The sequence below is a fragment of the Oncorhynchus clarkii genome, chromosome 26 (genome assembly GCF_045791955.1).
Source record: "Oncorhynchus clarkii lewisi isolate Uvic-CL-2024 chromosome 26, UVic_Ocla_1.0, whole genome shotgun sequence".
In the NCBI taxonomy this organism is placed as follows: Eukaryota; Metazoa; Chordata; class Actinopteri; order Salmoniformes; family Salmonidae; genus Oncorhynchus; species Oncorhynchus clarkii.
In genome coordinates this window covers 33070912-33092163 of record NC_092172.1, presented here as the reverse complement: position 1 = coordinate 33092163, position 21252 = coordinate 33070912, and the positions used below count along the sequence as shown (strand labels likewise).

Below are 21252 nucleotides of genomic sequence, written 5' to 3'. Positions count from 1 at the left end.
GAATAAACAAGGACAACGGCGATAACACAAAACACGCTAAGACACGCTAGGCTAGCCGCCGTCACTAGCCCAGCCACATGGTCAAAATTACATTACTCCAGATTGTACTCCAGATTGCACTTACTATTATCATCCTGCGCCAGGGTTTTGGGTTTCCCCTTTGAACAGAGCTGTGAAATCCATGCTAATGATTGACACTGAGAGACTGGCTAGCGACGACGCTAGCGCTAATGCTATTGCCTGCAAGGATCTAATGGAGTCCAATTTGTGAAGGACTGGTGCCTGTGGCTGCCAGGGCAGTTTGAATGGCAGAATCAAATATGGATAGCATCCAAGGGCCTCAAAATTGGGTTATAGGGGCCCCTGTAGAAGATTGACAACATGCTAACACTGAATTGTGGTGTTAGGGGCCTCAGCACAAGATTGACAACACACTCCAAGCTTGCACAGTAACACACAAATACACTGTAGACTAACACACACACTTGTGGTGAATCAACAACACTACACCCAAACACACCCACTACACCAAGTGTACCCCTACTATAAAGAGTAGATCTTAAGGCCCCAGTGCAATACCATGAACCCATGGTAGAATCCACCCAAACCAAGACAAGAGTCACAACAGAGTCAGCTAACAGCACACGTGATGTTTCTGTGAACTGCTAAATCTCCTCATCAGTGAGTTTCCTCCCATGTTGAGAGGAAAAGAGGTAGAGAGGAAGGGAGAGGTTGACATGTTGAGAAAAAAAGTGGGAGGGAGAGGTTGACATGTTGAGAGAAAAAGTGGGAGGGACGGAGGGATGGAGAGGTTGACATGTTGAGAGAAAAAGTGGGAGGGAGAGGTTGACATGTTGAGAAAAAAAGTGGGAGGGAGAGGTTGACATGTTAAGAGAAAAAGTGGGAGGGACGGAGGGATGGAGAGGTTGACATGTTGAGAGAAAAAGTGGGAGGGAGAGGTTGACATGTTGAGAGAAAAAGTGGGAGGGAGAGGTTGACATGTTGAGAGAAAAAGTGGGAGGGAGAGGTTGACATGTTGAGAGAAAAAGTGGGAGGGATGGAGGGATGGAGAGGTTGACATGTTGAGAGAATAAGAGGGAGGGAGGGATGGAGGGAGGGAGGGGTTGACATGTTGAGAGAAAGAGAGGGAGGGAGGGAGGGGTTGATATTGGGAGATTCACGCTGGGACTGCTTTGAAAACCTGCATTAATGGATAATAACAAGTTAACATACTATTCCCTCTATAACCCACACAGAGACCATCTCCCTCAGGGATTTCCATGGTTTTATTGTGAAAGCCATTTCTCCTTTGTGCCTTTATCACAGTATAGAGTGACATCAAATCTACCCCTGACCACTTCCTCTTCCTGTTGACCTCCCAGGTGACTTCCTGTCATCACTCAGTCTGTTGTTTGTAACAGACAGCTGTTCAAACACAATGTGGTTACTGTGTGCCCCCTTAACCCCTCTGTATCCAAACAGGAGCCATGGGAACACCACTCCCACCCCACCCTCCTCTGCCTACAGGGCAGCTACAGTCTCTAGCACACATACTGTGTATCCTTCACTGGATTGCAATGAAAATCTCTGTGGTGCGACAACGTGGATACCTGCTCACCAGAAAGTAGTCTTTGGAGAAAACGCGTTAGCAGTGCTAATACCCTCTGAGTGTTTTGAGTCTCCCTCCACTACAGAGAGAAGGTGTTGATGTCAGGAAGGCTCCAAGAAGAACACCCTGTGATTACGTAGCTGTTACCCCAACACCATCGTCAGAGGGAGATAACAGCCATGTGGCCGTCTATTAGAGGTCGACCGCTTATGATTTTTCAACGCCGATACTGATACCGATTATTGGATGACCAAAACAAGCCGATACCAATTAATCGGACGATTTTTTAAATTTATTTGTAATAATGACAATTACAACAATACTGAATGAACTCTTATTCAAGTGAATAAAATCTATTTAGCCTCAAATAAATAATGAAACATATTCAATTTGGTTCAAATAATGCAAAAACAAAGTGTTGGAGAAGAAAGTAAAAGTGCAATATGTGCCATGTAAGAAAGCTACCGTTTAAGTTCCTTGCTCAGAACATGAGAACATATGAAAGCTGGTGGTTCCTTTTAACATGAGTTTTCAATATTCCCAGGTAAGAAGTTTTAGGTTGTAGTTATTATAGGAATTATAGGACCATTTCTCTCTATACGATTTGTATTTCATATACCTTTGACTATTGGATGTTCTTATAGGCACTTTAGTATTGCCAGTGTAACAGTATAGCTTCCATCCCTCTCCTCGCCGCTACCTGGGCTCGAAACAGGAACACATTGACAACAGCCACCCTCGAAGCAGCGTTACCCATGCAGAGCAAGGGGAACAACTACTCCAAGTCTCAGAGCAAGTGACGTTTGAAACGCTATTAGTGCACACCTCGCTAACTGGCTAGCCATTTCACATCGGTTACACCAGCCTCATCTCGGGAGTTGATAGGCTTGAAGTCATAAACAGCTTGAAGCACGGCGAAGAGCTGCTGGCAAAACGCACAAAAGTGCTGTTTGAATGAATGCTTACGAGCCTGCTGCTACCTACCATCGCTCAGTCAGACTGCTCTATCAAATATCAAATCATAGACTTAATTATAACATAATAACACACAGAAATACAAGCCTTAGGTCATTAATATGGTCAAATCCGGAAACTATCATCTCGAAAAGAAAACATTTATTATTCCGTTGGACTAGTTAACCGTAAGGTTGCAAGATTGAATCCCCGAGCTGACAAGGTAAAAATCTGTTGTTCTGCCCCTGAACAGGCAGTTAACCCACCGTTCCTAGGCCGTCATTGTAAATCAGAATGTGTTCTTAACTGACTTGCCTAGTTAAATAAAGATTAAATAAAGATGTAAAAAAAAATAAAAAATAAATGTAATCTGCAAAATCTGCGTCCAAAAATACCGATCTCTGATTGTTATGAAAACTAGAAATCGGCCCTAATTAATCGCCCATTCCGATTAATCGGTCGACCTCTACTGTCTATTCTTCTATTCCTGAGTCTATATACACACACACACACACACACCACACACACACACACACAGTCTTCTCACTATTTTCTGTTGCCAATGAACACAACAACAACGTTTTGACCTGTTGACCTGAGCTAAATCTGTCAAAATGGATGCCTGAATAACAGCGCAATACCAGTAGTGAACTTTTGTACTCAGTAACCTCTGGAGTCTGAGGCAGAGAGAGAGAAAGAGGGGGAGGGAGAGAGAGAGAGATACAGGAAAGACAAAGACAGAGACAGGAAAGAGATTACAGAGAGCGAGAAAGGGGGGATAGAGAGATAGAGACAGGGAGAAAGAGGGGAAGGGAGAGATACAGGAAAGACAGACAGAGACAGGAAAGAGGTTACAGAGAGAGAGAAAGGGGGGATAGAGAGATAGAGACAGAGAGAAAGAGTGACACTGAAAGAAGGAGAGAGAGATCGAGAGAGAGATCAAGAGAAAGAGAGAAATTGAAGAGGAGGAAAGCAGAGCTCTAAGTCTTACAGCACCTCTAGAAAACCACGGCAACAATAAAAGCCAATCAAGCGTGAGTCTAATCCCACATCTGCTTGTCATAATCCAGGCGGACACCCAGCCAAGCATGGACCTACTAACTACAGCCCCCATAACTCCCCACCCTTCCCTAACTACAGCCCCCATAACCCTCCACCCTACTAATCCTCATTTGACCTGACTGACTGGCTATCTGGCTGGCTGGCTGGCTGGCTGACTCTACTGTCCAATGCCCAAAACATTCCACCACCAAGTTTAATCTTTCCCTCACGCTTCAACAGAAAAACACTTTCAGTGGACATTCTCCATTGAGTTTACATTATAGTACAGGTCAGGAGTAGATTACAGCGGGCCACACAGAGATTCAGAGATTTTGTATCAGTCACGAATTCCGTAAAAAATGGAGACTAACATTGAGCCCAAGACGGTATGGGGCTCATACGTTGACCGGCAACAGACCATCCGTAATTAGTCAGTTTTTTTTTTTTAAGAAAACATTTAAATGAGTTAAACTTTTGAAGGATAAATAGATGCCTTCTTCAATTACTGCAGTGGGCTAAATCAGGGCCACACAGAGAGATTATTTGTAGTGTTAAGCAAATCTACTTTGAAACAAAAGTATACACCTCACACACATGGTTCTGGACTAATAAAAAATAAAAATGTACCATGTCAGATATAGAGTTGAAATGTATAACATCCCAATATTACACTTTATATAGATCACAGAAGACTGAAATATAACTTAACTGTTTGACATTGACACACCAGATGTCGTAAAAAAAAGTATCTTCAATAATTATGAAATTATGAAAAAGTAATAACATTCCACCCATGAGGCCAAAGAGGGCGCTTTTGGTCATTGACTGCAGGAAAGGGCTACTCTGGGTCCGGGAAAACAGCGTTTAGGGGAGAAAGAGGAGTGTTTTGAGGTCTAAGTTACAAATCACTGCAGCATTCTGGAGGCCGGTGCTCTGACTGAGCAAGCTGTGTCCCTTGCTCCTGTCAGCAGCAGTATTTACAGCGACACGTGATCACAAATGTGGTGAAATCAGCACTTTTAAGAGACTTTAAGGAGTTTAGCACGTCGTTTTATGCAGTTAACTCATTACTGGGGCGATATGCAGCTAAGAGAGGCACAGTTGGAGTGTGTGTGTGTGTGTGTGTGTGTGTGTGTGTGTGTGTGTGTGTGTGTGTGTGTGTGTGTGTGTGTGTGTGTGTGTGTGTGTGTGTGTGTGTGTGTGTGTGTGTGTGTGTGTGTGTGTGAGAGATAAAGTGGGGGAATGGACAACTGATATATTATGGAGACATGAACTCAACAGAATTACAAATAAACCTGGACATGCTATCTGCTAAAGCACTCAGCTGATATAATGTGTTCCCCTCCATCTGTTCCCTAGGAGACTCTCTCTCTCTCTCTCTCTCTCTCTCTCTCTCTCTCTCTCTCTCTCTCTCCCTCCCTCTCTCTCTCTCCCTCCATCTCTCTCTCTCAGTCTCTCTTGCTGTCTCTCTCACGCCCTCTCACTCTCAGTCTCTCTCTCTCCCACACACACAGGGCCTGTGTGAGCCTCTGTTCCACTGGTCACAAAGGGAGGCTAAGCCACAGGTGTGGCCGGTGAAAGACCCCTGGCAGCTGTGTGTGAGAGAAAGAGAGAAGAGAGAGAGGGGGAAAGAGAGAAGGAGAGAGAGGGAAAGCCTACCTGAGTGCATGTGCCTGCCTATGTGAGTATGCATCCGTGTGTGTGTGTGTGTGTGTGTGTGTGTGTGTGTGTGTGTGTGTGTGTGTGTGTGTGTGTGTGTGTGTGTGAGAGCAGTCATGCGTACATCTGTGTCTATCCATATTATTATTTTTTATTTAACCTTTAGGGACAACATATTGAGACCTGGGTCTCTTTTGCAAATGCGCCCCGTATTTACAACAACACATTACACCCAAACTATACACATTCAAATAAAACATCACAAATCACCCAGAAAAAAAAGACATTCCTCCACAATAAGTCCCCAATCAGAACGGCACCGGAACATCAAGATTAAAAGTATTTCGAATTTTGTTCCAGCAATACGGTGCATTAACACTAAAAGCAGATTTACCTCGCTCTGTGGAGACCCTAGGAACCTCAACAGTTAACCAATCACATGAATGGATTAGGCAACTCAGGTGTCTATACTTCAAAAGCAAAGTTAGATAAGATGGAAGTTTATGAAGCAGGGCCTTGTAAACAAAAAGGAAGTAATGTAGAGATCTACGGGTCTTTAGCCAAGTCCAGACAACCTTTTGATACAGGATGATACAGTGATGAGTATTAAAACCTTCCCCTGTAACAAAACAAAGGGCACTACGGTAGATGATATCCAAAGGTTTGAGTGTAGTAGCAGCTGCATAAACAAGAACAGATAAAAAGGTTGACTGAATGATCTGCTTCCTACTGCTTAGAGAAAGGCACCATCTGTTTCTGTAGAAAAAAAACAACTTTAAATCTTAGCTTCTTAACCAGTTCATCTATGTTTTTAAAACGTCAAAGACATAAGTATTTATATGCGGGAACACGTTTGATTGGAGAAAAATCTAAAGAGTGAACATGTAGGTCATCTGAAACATTCTGAGAGAGTTTCAAAACAGTATGTATTTAGTTTTCAAGTTTTAAATCAGCAAGGGATTCCTGCATAGCTCTAAAAGCTGACTGTAGTTTAGACACAGCCAGATCAACAGTCAGATCAACATTCAGATCAACAGCCAGATCAAACAGCCAGATCAAACAGCCAGATCAAACAGCCAGATCAAACAGCCAGATCAAACAGCCAGATCAACAGCCAGATCAACATTCAGATCAACAGCCAGATCAAACAGCCAGATCAAACAGCCAGATCAAACAGCCAGATCAAACAGCCAGATCAAACAGCCAGATCAACATTCAGATCAACATTCAGATCAACAGCCTGATCAACAGCCAGATCAAACAGTCAGATCAACAGTCAGATCAAGTCGGGCAGTAGCAGACATAATACTATCATCTGCATATAGATGAAGTTCACCATTTTTAACAGACTGACCAATGGTTTGTATATACAGTAAATAGTGAAGAGAGCAGGACCCAAAATCAACCCCTGTGGTACACCTTCACATACTTCAAGAAATTCAGACTTAACCCCATCAATCACAACATCCTGAGTTCTGTCACTAAGATAATCCTGAAACCATGAACAGGAGACAGAGCTCAGGCCTAATGAGGAAAACGTATAAAATAGCCTGATCAACAGTATCAAAAGTGTTTGACAAGTCCACAAACAAAGCAGCACATTTGATTGTAGTGTGTAAAGCATTGACAAGATCATTAACTACTAGAGTGGTTGCTGTAATAGTGCTCTGTCCAGGCCTGAACCCTGTGAGGTTCACATTCAAAATTCATTTCTCAGACAAAAAATAGCAAAGTTGTACATTTACCAAGGATTCAATAATCTTATCTAGAAAAGGAAGCCTTGAAATGGGGTGATAATTATTAAGATCACTACTATCCCCGTCCTTCTGGAGGGGCAGCACAAGAGCTAATTTACATACTTTTGGAATATTTCCTGATAACAATGTTAAATAAAAAATGGGGGTTATTGAGCCAACAATGATGGGCGCTGCACACTTAGACCATGATCCAATTGGTCGGACTCTGTGGATTCCTTGTTGTCTATTGCATCCATGTGTGTGTCTGTGTGTGTCCATGCGTGCAGGTGTGTGTGTGTGTGTCAGGGCCATGGTCCCTAAGAGGTTAGGCACCAGATTCAGGGTCTAATTGTATGAGCAGATGAGTGAGAGGGCTGGGAACTAGGAGAGAGCCTTAGCAGACACGCCTGTCCTCACGACACTGGTGGCTTTCATTGTTCTGACTTACTACCCCACGTAACGGCTCCACGTGTTACACTCACATACAGACAGAAATTAAATGCAAGACTGGACCTATAAGACAGACACGTCTTTTAGAAGCCAGACAATTACAAGTGCTGTAAAGGGGCCCTACATTGGGCTATTGGGAAAACTGAATCAACACTAGAGAGGAGAGGAGACTCAAAGTTATTCTAATCTCTATGGGTAATTCCCTTTACTCCATACAGACAACATGTAAATACAAATACCAGCATGTTATACAAACAAATCATAAAACAGACTTCCAACTCTATTTTGGTCTCCTGTAGAAGCCTAAAGCAGCGTGTCCAACATCACAGTCAACTGGCAGATTCAGGTTTCAGTGTGCTCCATCTGTTTTCAGACACTAGCTTACTACATGTTAACTAGCAAGCCTTGTCTGCATGCCAAATGGTACCCTATTTTATAAAGTGCACTACTTTTGACCAGTGTCCCATTTGGGATGCATCCCTTATCCTAAAAAAAGGCCTCACCACTCAGTGGCAGAGCCCAACAGATCTCTGTTATCACCTGGCCCTCAGCAGCGCGCGTGTGTGTGTGTGTGTGTGTGTCTGTTTATGTGTGTGTATTAGACACCACTACAACACACTACTATAATCACTATATATATATATATATATATATATATATATATATATATATATATATATCAACCTTAGGGCTTTAGAGGGTTGATCCTCATAAAGAGAGGTGACATTCAATTCAGCTGGCTCCAAATAGACACATAGCCAGGCAGACGAACATCCTCAAACTGTCCCATAGCAATGTACTACACACATCTACAATAATATGTACTACACACATCTACAATAAACCACACACCTGTATAGGCTGAAATAGCCAGGAACAAGAGCTTCGAGATGTGACCATCTGTGTGTCCCAAACGGTAACGTTTTCCCTATATAGTGCACTACTTAGTAGTGTAAACTATATTGTGCACTACTTAGTCGTGTAAACTATATAGTGCACTACTTAGTAGTGTAAACTACATAGGGAACGGAGTGTCATTTGGAAGAGAGGCACACCCCCACATAGTTGACAAGGTGCAGACTATATACTGACCATCAATTTGAAAAAACAAAGAAAGTGAGCCACTCTACGGGTTAATTTGGTCTTTGCTTGATTTCTCACATCCTTGTATCCTTTTCAAAACGCATTGGAGAAGATCTGACCCACTGGGCAGGAACTGGTTGAATCAATGTTGTTTCTACATCATTTCAACCCAAAATTACAATGGGATGACGTTGAATCAAACTGATTGGATTTGTAAAAAGTCATGAATGTAGGGAATTTCATCATTTTTTCACCCAACTTTTAACCTAAATACACTGAGTGAATTTGAACATTGAATTCACGTTAGTTGACAACTCAACCAAATGTAAATCAGAACTAGACGTTGAACTGACATCTGTGCCCAGTGGGGAGGTTCTCCCCTCAGACCTTCTCCTCCAACATGCTTTGAGAAGGAGGTGAGGACAACAGACTCAAAGAATTAAGGAAATACAACTGAGATGCACCCTTCATCACTCCCAATCATTTATAATAGAACCAACGTTCTGGAACCCAGGACCTTTTTCAGGGTTGAACAAGAAACCTTCAAATAAAACATCACATAAGTGAAGGTTTGCTCACACTTTACATTACGTTTTACGACTCCACAGTGGGTGGCCTCATCGTCCAATAAGCGGGCCCTACCCACAATTTCGGAAACACTGTAACATTTCAAATTGAATCAAACTTTTATTTAAATGCCACCATGTGAATGGTACAGTACCTGTGCAGTCGAGTAGAGCAGAGAGAGAGCCAGCCCAGTCTCCCAGAGCAGGAACAGGAGTGGTTTCATCTTAGCTCCGCGATTAAACGTGCTGTTATGTGTTGGTGAGGTGCAGCCTGAGATAGAGAGCACATGTTTCAGTCAGTGTCAAGACAGGGGAGAGAAAGGCAAAAACCCAGAAGGTGCACCGCTCTTCCCATCAAATCAAAACAGATTATGGCCAGTCTAATACTTACACAATACAGTGATGTTGCAAAAACATGTGTGAAAATACAGGAATAGGCGATCAGCTGTCACCGATGATAAAGTTAGATTGTATAAATTAGCCTAAATAGAAGGAATCAGATTGAGTTTGAATGTATAGCCTATAAAAAAAATAGAGATATTGGCATATGTGCGTCTGTAAACTACTATGAATGACACTAGGTAGGTAGTTTCTTTGGGTATCGGGGTTCAATATTGCATGAATGTGATTATAACGACGTACTGAAAAGCTGTTGGATAACTGACACATGTAACAGCACAACCGCTACATGGATGGAATCCTAGGAGAAGCACTTCCCTCCGTTGGAAATAGCATTGGCCAATTATTGATTTCTAGCAAATTCATTCTACTTGTCAGATAGGCTCCCGCTTTCTCGAAAGTTCATTCTAGACAGTGAAGGATGCTCCCGCAGGGTAGGGGTAGCTCTAATGTCTAAGGCAGTATAGCAGGTAGTTCACGTGTCTATAAAACGTATTTAAAATAATAACGATATTGACAACAGCGACAGAGAATGTCTACCGTGTCAAAAAGATGACGCGGCCCATTTCTAAATGTAAACGGTGTTCTGTAAACATAAAATGCCAGAACAACAACAACATTTAGGCTGAAATAATCAACTTGCACTTGGTTAAACTGATTCTGTGGCGCGATAGAGACCATTCACAGGCACCAAATATTTCAGACATTTGGACAGAATGACAGTACGATGGCACAGATATATAATGTTACCTTCTTTCTGAAGAATGCGCTGCGCTCATGTACAGATCAACATATCCCACTGATTCCTCAAACCTGATTTCCACCCGGCGCGACACTCCCCGATTTCAGAACCGCAACCAAAACTCGCAGTCAAATATGATGTATCAAATCGATACACAACTTATTCGCACACAACAACTAAATATTCCGTTGTGCTGTGGCCTACTACGGAGTCACAATAAAAGTCTGAATTCTCTCCCTCTTTCTCTCGCTCTAAATGTAGCGCGACTGGGAAGTAGCGAAATGGAGCTCAAATAATGACCGGACAAAGTTAGAGCGCTGCGCAGCTGATTGCCGCCCTCGTCCCATCGCCAATATGGATTTGAGAATCGGCTACAGGAGAATAGGGGTACGTGATTATGTTGATTTGTTCGAGCTTCACGTTTATTCAGTAGATTTCAACATCGTTATCATCATCATGATGATCATAATATTCATCTTCGTCACATTAATAATAACTATAATAACAACAATCATCCTCCTCACCATCATCATCATTCAGATCAGTATCCTAATAATCATCATACTCATGGTTTTCATCATCATCATCATAAACAATCATCATGCAGTCATCATCATCTCATTTATTACAAGGGGCAAACAGTAAAGAATGAAGATAATGGCAATATTATCAGTACACCAGTTTCCAACAGTATGAACTGTAACTAGTTCCATACGTATTTTTCCTTGCGTACCCCAGCCACATTTTCATTCTGAAACTAATACAACGTTTCAAGACCTCCCTAATAAACTTGTGTGCCACTGTCACACTGTGATTTTGGGCCTTTAATCAACCCAGATAGGCAAACTCAAGCACAGTTTTGTCTACATCTAAAATGACACCCTATCTCCTATATAGAACACCACGTTTGACCAGAGCCCTATGAGCCTTGGCTAAAAGTAGTAGCGAATAGGGTGCCATTTTGGACTCATATTATGCTGTTGCTGTCACCGCTGCTCACTCGCCTGGGCCTAATACAGGCACTGTAGAGAAGTGGTGTATTACAGCTATCACTCACCATGCCCTGTGGTGTGGCAGATCAAAGTGGCTATTACAACATGCTGGGGAGGTTCTCCTTTATTATGAGGTGAGGAATAGATGTTGGAAAAGCATAGGGGAGATACAGGGGGAGATAAGGCAGTGAGAGGGGGAGGGAGAGATGAGAGAGTGAGACGAGTGAGGGCAGTGAGAGGGGGAGGGAGAGATGAGAGAGTGAGACGAGTGAGGGCAGTGAGAGGGGGAGGGGGAGATGAGAGAGTGAGACGAGTGAGGGCAGGGAGAGATGAGAGAGTGAGACGAGTGAGGGCAGGGAGAGATGAGTGAGACGAGTTAGGGCAGTGAGAGGGGGAGGGAGAGATGAGAGAGTTAGACGAGTTAGGGCAGTGAGAGGGGGAGGGAGAGATGAGAGAGTGAGACGAGTGAGGGCAGTGAGAGGGGGAGGAGAGAGTGAGACGAGTGAGGGCAGTGAGAGGGGGAGGGAGAGATGAGAGAGTGAGACGAGTGAGGGCAGTGAGAGGGGGAGGGAGAGATGAGAGAGTGAGACGAGTTAGGGCAGTGAGATGGGAGGGAGAGATGAGAGAGTGAGACGAGTGAGGGCAGTGAGATGGGAGGGAGAGATGAGAGAGTGAGACGAGTGAGGGCCAGTGAGAGGGGAAGGGAGAGATGAGCGAGTGAGGGCAGTGAGATGGGAGGGAGACGAGTGAGGGCAGTGAGATGGGAGGGAGAGATGAGAGAGATGGCTTTGGACATGGATGAACTGGGGTATTACAAACTCACTTCACTTTCAACCAATGATCCTATTGTCTTTGTAACTCTGGCGTGCTTACCTGTAAACTCACAGCTAGGATAGATAGGGGGATGGATGGATGGATAGACAGATGGATCAAATTAATTGGTAGGTGGATGGATGAATGGATGATTCCACCCCCTGCGCAACCCAATTGAATGCCTGGGTACAGTACAGTACAGGTGCCCCTTTAGTATTGACCCTAGGCATCACAGTCAGGAGGTAGTCAGCTTGCCAGTAATTGAGAGGTCAGGAATAAAGGCTGAGACAGAATTGGGGGCTTTTGACTGAACTAGGACATTACAAACCCTCTGTTCCTATACTGTATTGGGCTTGCCACAGTTTTTGTGGTATGCTTTTCTAGTTTTTGTGCGAGTCATTCTACTAAGATCACAGCCGGTGCAGGGGGACAATCTGAAACACACTTTCTCCTTTACACTCGATTGCTGCAGGGCTATTTTCTGGAGATTTGTCTCCCTCTGCTGTTTGATTAACCAAATGACCCAGAATTTTCCCACTTGTCAAATTATTATCAAGTGGGACTGTGACTGTTCTCATCCTGTCACAATCTCATAGAAATTATAATGAATGCATAGGTACTATGTCATTGTTTATTGAGTACCGTGGTGTAAGATGTTCAGCAGTGTTTGGAGCTTGAGGCCAGACACATAGTGGGCACACAGTATGTAATGATCAAACACATTTCACCGATCTCTTGTCCATTATTACAACGACCAACTAATATTGTTTAGAATCGTTATGTTGTGCTCGGTATATAATTAGCTGCGCCACAAAGTTACCACATCAAACTCACCCCAACCCTCATGCTCCTACAGAGCACCACCCGAATACCAGACTTTTATTAAACAGGCATGAAAGAATGGAAGTGACATAATCAAATAATGAAAAACACAGATACTATAAAAGCAAAAATAGTGAAATAAATTCTAATTTGAGTTAGTTTATGCAGTTGTGGAATTAGCTAGGTCCATGTTGTCTACAAAAGATAAGAAAAGTTGCCAGATACCATCCAATTGAATTGCAGGTCATTTTAAGGAATAGTGCCTTTTCTCTAGCTTGAGATGACCATGACTTCCTTTATCCAATGGCTGACAGTGGTTAGAGCGTTGGACTAGCAACCGGAAGGTTGCAAGGTCAAATCCACGAGCTGACAAGGTACAAATCTGTCGTTCTGCTTCTGAACAAGGCAGTTAACCCACCGTTCCTAGGCCGTCATTGAAAATAAGAATTTGTTCTTAACTGACTTGCCTAGTTAAATAAAGGTGAAATATAAAAAGATATACCTGTCCAGAGGGGAATCCTGTGGTGCCACTCCCAATAATACAACAAAGCAGTGGCCCATTGGTGCAGTTAAAGATGAGGGAGATTATACCTTTTTTAATGAACATGGCCTTATTTCTATTACAACATATTGGATGACTGTTATTCATATTCCATTCACCCAGTTCAATGTAACATCGATAGGTTCAGGCGACTACATGATACTGTTATCTTCCCTATAACCATCATGAGGTTGCTACAACCTAGCCTGAATCAAAGTTTACAGGTCGATAGTATTTTGAGTAATCTAGGTGACAGACATTCAATACTGGCTTTCACACTCTTGCCTGCATCTAGCTGATCTAGGGTGTAAGCATTAGTCTAACAGTTGCAAACAAGAGTTTCTATTGGACAAATTCAGATATGTTTATCCGGTTTCATCCTGTTTGCTTCCTATTAAGAATCGTTTTTCAAAATAATTGGTGCAATGAATACAGCCCTGATTACACGCAAACAAAGTCCACTTTCATAGCAGCCACATACAAACAGTTCATTGTATACAGTGGGGCAAAAAAGTATTTAGTCAGCCACCAATTGTGCAAGTTCTCCCACTTAAAAAGATGAGAGAGGCCTGTAATTTTCATCATAGGTACACTTGAACTATGACAGACAAAATTAGAAAAAAAAATCCAGAAAATCACATTGTAGGATTTTTAATGAATTTATTTGCAAATTATGGTGGAAAATAAGTAGTTGGTCAATAACAAAAGTTTATCTCAATACTTTGTTATATACCCTTTGTTGGCAATGACAGAGGTCAAACGTTTTCTGTAAGTCTTCACAAGGTTTTCACACACTGTTGCTGGTATTTTGGCCCATTCCTCCATGCAGATCTCCTCTAGAGCAGTGATGTTTTGGGGCTGTTGCTGGGCAACACGGACTTTTAACTCCCTCCAAAGATTTTCTATGGGGTTGAGATCTGGAAACTGGCTAGGCCACTCCAGGACCTTGAAATGCTTCTTACGAAGCCACTCCTTCGTTGCCCGGGCAGTGTGTTTGGGATCATCGTCATGCTGAAAGACCCAGCCACATTTCATCTTCAATGCCCTTGCTGATGGAAGGAGGTTTTCACTCAAAATCTCACGATACATGGCCCCATTCATTCTTTCCTTTACACGGATCAGTCGTCCTGGTCCCTTTGCAGAAAAACAGCCCCAAAGCATGATGTTTCCACCCCCATGCTTCACATTAGGTATGGTGTTCTTTGGATGCAACTAAGCATTCTTTGTCCTCCAAACACGACGAGTTGAGTTTTTACCAAAAAGTTATATTTTGGTTTCATCTAACCATATGACATTCTGGATCATCCAAATGCTCTCTAGCAAACTTCAGACGTGCCTGGACATGTACTGGCTTAAGCAGGGGGACACATCTGGCACTGCAGGATTTGAGTCCCTGGCGGCGTAGTGTGGTACTGATGGTAGGCTTTGTTACTTTGGTCCCAGCTCTCTGCAGGTCATTCACTAGGTCCCCCCGTGTGGTTCTAGGATTTTTGCTCACCGTTCTTGTGATCATTTTGACCCCACGGGGTGAGATCTTGAGTGGAGCCCCAGATCGAGGGAGATTATCAGTGGTCTTGTATGTCTTCCATTTCCTAATAATTGCTCCCACAGTTGATTTCTTTAAACCAAGCTGCTTACCTATTGCAGACTCAGTCTTCCCAGGCCGGTGCAGGGCTACAATTTTGTTTCTGGTGTCCTTTGACAGCTCTTTGGTCTTGGCCATAGTGGAGTTTGGAGTGTGACTGTTTGAGGTTGTGGACAGTGTCCTTTATACTGATAACAAGTTCAAACAGGTGCCATTAATACAGGTAATGAGTGGAGGACTGTGGAGCCTCTTAAAGAAGAAGTTACAGGTCTGTGAGAGCCAGAAATCTTGCTTGTTTGTAGGTGACCAAATACTTATTTTCCACCATAATTTGCAAATACATTCATTAAAAATCCTACAATGTGGTTTTCTGGAGTTTTTTTCTCATTTTGTCTGTCATAGTTGAAGTGTTCCTATGATGAAAATTACAGGCCTCTCTCATCTTTTTAAGTGGGAGAACTTGCACAATTAGTGGCTGACTAAATACTTTTTTGCCCCACTGTATATATAATTCCTTCTCGCATCCATCTACATGCTCTCCTCGCACTTTTTTCCTTCCCTTGTGGACTTTACATCAGCTGTCTGTGACCAGGCAAAAAAAACTCCCGCTAACCGCTACACACACCCTACATCCATGCCATGTCATAGTCAACGTAGCTCCACTACAATCATGCAGTACAGTGTACAGTCAGCAGCAAGCAGTTTAGCTGTTACACCCCGGTGCAGTACAGTGTACAGTTTAGCCGTTACACCCCGGTGCAGTACAGTGTACAGTTTAGCTGTTACACCCCGGTGCAGTACAGTGTACAGTTTAGCCGTTACACCCCGGTGCAGTACAGTGTACAGTTTAGCTGTTACACCCCGGTGCAGTACAGTGTACAGTTTAGCCGTTACACCCCGGTGCAGTACAGTGTACAGTTTAGCCGTTACACCCCGGTGCAGTACAGTGTACAGTTTAGCCGTTACACCCCGGTGCAGTACAGTGTACAGTTTAGCTGTTACACCCCGGTGCAGTACAGTGTACAGTTTAGCTGTTACACCCCGGTGCAGTACAGTGTACAGTTTAGCTGTTACACCCCGGTGCAGTACAGTGTACAGTTTAGCCGTTACACCCCGGTGCAGTACAGTGTATAGTTTAGCCGTGACACCCTGGTGCAGTACAGTGTACAGTTTAGCCATTACACCCCGGTGCAATACAGTGTACAGTTTAGCCGTTACACCCCGGTGCAGTACAGTGTACAGTTTAGCCGTGACACCCTGGTGCAGTACAGTGTATAGTTTAGCCGTTACACCCCGGTGCAGTACAGTGTACAATTTTTTTCAAAACTGTTCAAATATAGTCTTTCTCTTTGAGTCAACAACTCAACACATTTTGTGCACTGCAGTGATAGCTAGCTGTAGTTTTTGCTTTCAGTACTATATTAATTCTGTGATCCTTTGATATGGTCGACAACATGTCAGTTTATTCTGCAAGAGCTCTGACCGGTTTGGAGGACCTCCTCCGGGAAGTTGTCATAACTACTGTGTAAGTCTATAGAACGGGGTGAGAACCATGAGCCTACTAGCTTTTGTATTGAAGTCAATGTACCCAGAGGACAGAAGCTAGCGGTCTGCTACCATGGTGTTACCCTACAGAGTGCTGCTGAGGATTCTGTAGACCTTCATTGAAACAGTGTTTTTAATGAATTATTTGGTGACGTGAATAAATATTTAGTATAGTCTTATCTAAAAAGAATGACTTTTTAAATATATTTTTATGTAATGAACTGTGGAGGATGGTCCTCCCCTTTCACTTCTGAGGAGTCTCCACTGCAACAAAGGCAGAAGGTTTCCAGGACCTTGGAAAACATCTCAGAAATGGACTTACAGAAATCAATACATTTCATGTATGTCCAAAGCATGTGAAATAAGGTAGCAGGAGCCTGCTTTAATACATAGGTCACAAGTTCAGACCATTTCTGGTCTAAACTTGGATCATCTTGCCTTTGACCAATGCAGCCGAAGGACTATTTTAAATTGTATTATAGCATGTCTCAGACATTTGAAGAAGAAGAATGTATCCCTGAAGCATACTCTGCCAAATTTCATCTGAAATTCCTAAATCCTCTTCCACTGGTCTGTCTGTCTGTTTAACAGGGGCTCACATCCTTTCGAGAGGAGTACCTCAAAATCCCTTCTGTAAGAAGTATAATTTCAGCACCCGTCCTGATGCTCACTAGAAGATGGCGGAGTCCATTGAGGGCATGGACCGCTCCATGAGCTCCGTTGAGATGATGACTGTTCTTCCTAGTCTGTGATTGTGGCTACTTCCTCCTTTATTAGTTATAGCTTATACAGTGCTTTTGTCCAGCCCATGAGTGTGAAATGATTGCATGTTTCATTGTCACATGTTCCATGATGCGGATGCTACAGTAACTATAAAACTGGGCTTGTGTATCATCAGATCCAAGACTGACCCAAAATGTAACTGTCCGTCCATAGCATCAACATCGTAGTTGAGGGGCCATGGCTGGTGGATAAATTGAGAGAAAGTGGCAGAGAAGAAACCAAGGTCATAGTGTACTGCAGATTTGTTGAGTCCAGGGGAACCTACACCCTTTTTGAGGCACTGAAATGTTGTGTTATGCAGCATGCAGTACAGTATATCCACTGTCGTAACTATAAATTATGCAATTGGCAATTCCTTCATGTAAAAAAAGGCATGTAGGAATGAATTATTAACAAATCAGTACCAATATTACTTGTCTTTGATGGCTGCAGGACCATTAAACGGGTCACAGAAGTTTACTTCTGCCTTCGGGAAGCACTGGAACCTTATGCCTAGAGAAACTCAGTGCATAGACACAAGAATGGTGGAGATGTTTCACAGCCAGACAGACCCAGAGACCTAGGAGCACATTCTGTCAGACTTCACTTCAGGCAATGGCCACATCAGGTGTGTGGTGGACACAGTGGCATTCGGCATGGGCATCCAGGTGGACGACATCAGACGCATTTGGGGGCTTCCAGTGATTTACTTTCCTACTGGCAGGAAGTTGGGAGGGACCACAAGGAAGGATGTTTCCCTCGGTGAGGAAGGTGATCCTGTCCTTTGGTCAAGGACAAGGGCACGACTCAGTCCCACAACAAGAGTGTTCTCCTTTTGTTCAACACGGCGGCTCAAGTGTTCCCCAGAGCATCAATCTGGGTGCCAAGGGGCCCTATCCAGTCACTTCTGCCTGACATTGGCTCAGATTACTTTACCACGAGGTTTGTCAGTTATTCCAACGCTGGGCATTACATGGGGCTGCAAGACACAACTACGCACAGAGATAAGTTCCTACCAGACAATTGAAACTGGCTGCATTTTTTGAAGATGACGAAACTGATCTGTCTAACAGGCATCGTTTCATGCCCAAATCCGTCTGGGAACCTCGGTTCAATAAACTACCTCCTGTCATCCTGTGCCTAATTCAAATCGGATAAAGATTCCATATCCAGACTGCCTGTCGTTGACAAAGTAACATCACACTCAGGCTGGTTAAAGGGTTATACTTTGCACAAAGTGAAAGCAGCATTTTAGAAACAAGTTTACCATCTGCATGTCTGCTGTTAGAGGTGTTCAATGGTTACACCATAAAGGAGATAAACACTCCAAATAGAAATAATGGGACAACACCTGGGATAGTGAAGACAGACAAGAAGGAATGTCAAGCATCATTTCTTTTCCTTTTTCAACAGTGTAACCCTTTCTTTCTGACTGAAGAATGTGCTGCATGGCAGCCACTCCCTCCAGCATTGAGGTCTCGAACCACCTTCTCCTCTGAGTTCAAGTGTTATTGTCACATGCACAGGAACAGTGAAATGCATAAGAATAGAGCCAACCATCTCAATTTCAGTTTAGATGTTTTTCTTGGTCCTGTGCAGACTTTGTAAATCAAACAAATACACGTGTGAACACCAAAATATGTTTTTTTGTTTCAACTTTTGTTAGAATAAATAGTGAATGATTTATAAACTGTATATCATTCATTACCTGAGGGGAATAAGAAATCCTGAAGATCATATTGTGTTAATCATAACCCTATGCACCAGAGAGACATTAACCTCAAAACACAGCCAAGTGGTTCTCCCTTGGCCTGTCTCCCGGCAACGTTCTTTGGCCTGTTTGTAGATTCTTAGCATGTTCCCCAATTTACGTCTGAACTTCTCAGTTCTTCTCAGGGTAATCGTGATCCGCAAAGATCCCCTCCATTTTCTTGTAGAAGGCATTTGGAGGGACCCTGAGAGCCAGCATGTTGAGTCAAGTGAGTTTGAGAGTTGGAGGGACGCATTCGAGCTAGGAGTCAGGAGAGTTTGGGACACAGAGGCAGCTTGTCCAGCATTCTTATCTAACCAGTGACAAATGACAGTAATCAGATGGGACCTATTTCATGTATTTATATTGATCAAGTGCTTGATTATTTATTGCATGAAGCACTTTCAGTGTTTACAACATTGAGACCCTTTTGGAAATAGGCCCCTACCTTACAAGACGTGTTGTGTGAAGTTTGCTCTGCTGAACTTGATATCTTGACATTTGCTGTGCCTGAGCTACATTACTGAAGAATTGAATATTGAATGTTACACTGAAATTATTATATCAGCCTTTTGTATTGAAAACACTGAACCTGCCATTCTAAGCCCGCCAGCCCCTACAGCTTGTGTACTATTTTAAACATCTTTGTAATAAAATATATATTTTGTGATTATCCTGTGTTGTGTGATTCCATTACCAGCATCCAGGTGTGGTATCCATTGATCCTGCCCTATCATAAAACCTGTGGATGTTACAATGTTCTATTCAGATTTTTGCATATGTCACAACAGAGAGAAAGAGGAAAGAGGGTTTACTCCGCCCAAAATCTGTCCACAAAGGAGGTCAATGAGAGGGTCGAATTTGGTCAGCAAAAAATGCAATTGCTAATTTGCTACATGAGGCTTCTTTGATCGAATAAAAGTTTCGTTATGGTTAGGTTGTTACGAATGCACTGATATAAGTGGACGCATGTGGAATTTCGGCAACTTTGAAAACATTTTTTATATTAGAGTTGTGCCCGTTGTTCACACACACACTGCCCTCTCATTGGCTAGAATGGTCCCACCTGATCTCGCCTGCCTTCCATCTTTGAGGACATGCGTTAGAGCGGTCACTCGACTATGTTGTCAGTATAATGAATAATAATAGTTGGTTACAAGCATCCGACAGTGGCGTCTAAATAATTACGCTTTTGTACAATTACGCAATAAATACCTTTGCTGGCTGTCTCCATGTCCGCACAATTACCAAACACAAGTTGTATTCAGGATAGGCCTACTTACAATTAACAGAACACAGAGACTGAATAGAAGCCCTGTCAGCTGTGAATCGTCGGATTTGATTATGCTGAGCCGTGGGGGCATCGGTCTATGGCCCATGACTTGAACGGGAAAAAGCGGTGAGGGAGGAGCGCCTTCTCAAATGGAGCAGTAATCTGCGCCGATCGGCCATGATGTCAAAATGAAGGCTGCATGGTGCATCTTCCAGAAACATACAACATATTTTTTCCGTAAAATATACGTTTGAATTTTCAAACTAGTTTTCATTGGGAAGGCACGTAAAGCATTTTTATCAAAACGAATCACTTTTGCATTTGAAAACACAGAATCCTACTCATAATTATGTCACTTTTTTTAGATGACTTCACCGTGGGATTTGAACGGGGCGCCTGGCTCACGCCCAGGAGGCAGCTCGGTTCCAAAACTAATGCAATCAACTTTCACTCGATACACAACACGCCATCCCGGGCGCCCGGCCAGATTAATCGAATCCCCTTAATGAAAGTAGGTTTGCTGCTACAGGAGGTTAGGGCTGCGTCCAGTACGAAAAAACATACTGCAACGTTCAATTAAACGGAAATTGTGCTGTTCTGAATGGCCAGTTGAACAACTAGGAGGGGTTGGGTTGTGGGTTCAAAATGCATCACTCATTGCATCAAGCCACACCCACCAAATGGAGCAAACATACATATGAGTCTGTTCCAGAACGTTCAGTACCTGCCTTCATTTAATCGAACTGAATTGGTGCATTTTCCAGAGCCACTCCTGCAACTAATCAGAGCAAACAAACAATTAATTCAAATGGACCAATGGCCTTAAAATTAACAATCAGATGACTACAGTATTGTTTCTAGTAATGGCACCTCCACACTCTTAGAACATTTAATTGTGTAGGAATGTCATGTGAAATCTCTAATAAGTGT

General features: G+C 43.0%; 1 protein-coding gene across 1 annotated transcript in view; it reads right to left on the bottom strand.

The window, feature by feature from the left end:
• The window catches only part of LOC139384605 (ADAMTS-like 3), a 314459-nt gene extending 299329 nt beyond the window's left edge, over nt 1-15130 (bottom strand). The window contains exons 1-3 of the mRNA XM_071129427.1: nt 15046-15130; nt 10248-10271; nt 9254-9369 (exon numbers count right to left, since the gene is read on the bottom strand). Of these exons, the coding sequence (XP_070985528.1) occupies nt 9254-9369; nt 10248-10271; nt 15046-15130 (225 nt within the window). The remainder of the gene's footprint in view (nt 1-9253; nt 9370-10247; nt 10272-15045) is intronic.
• Nucleotides 15131-21252: the final 6122 nt, after the last annotated feature.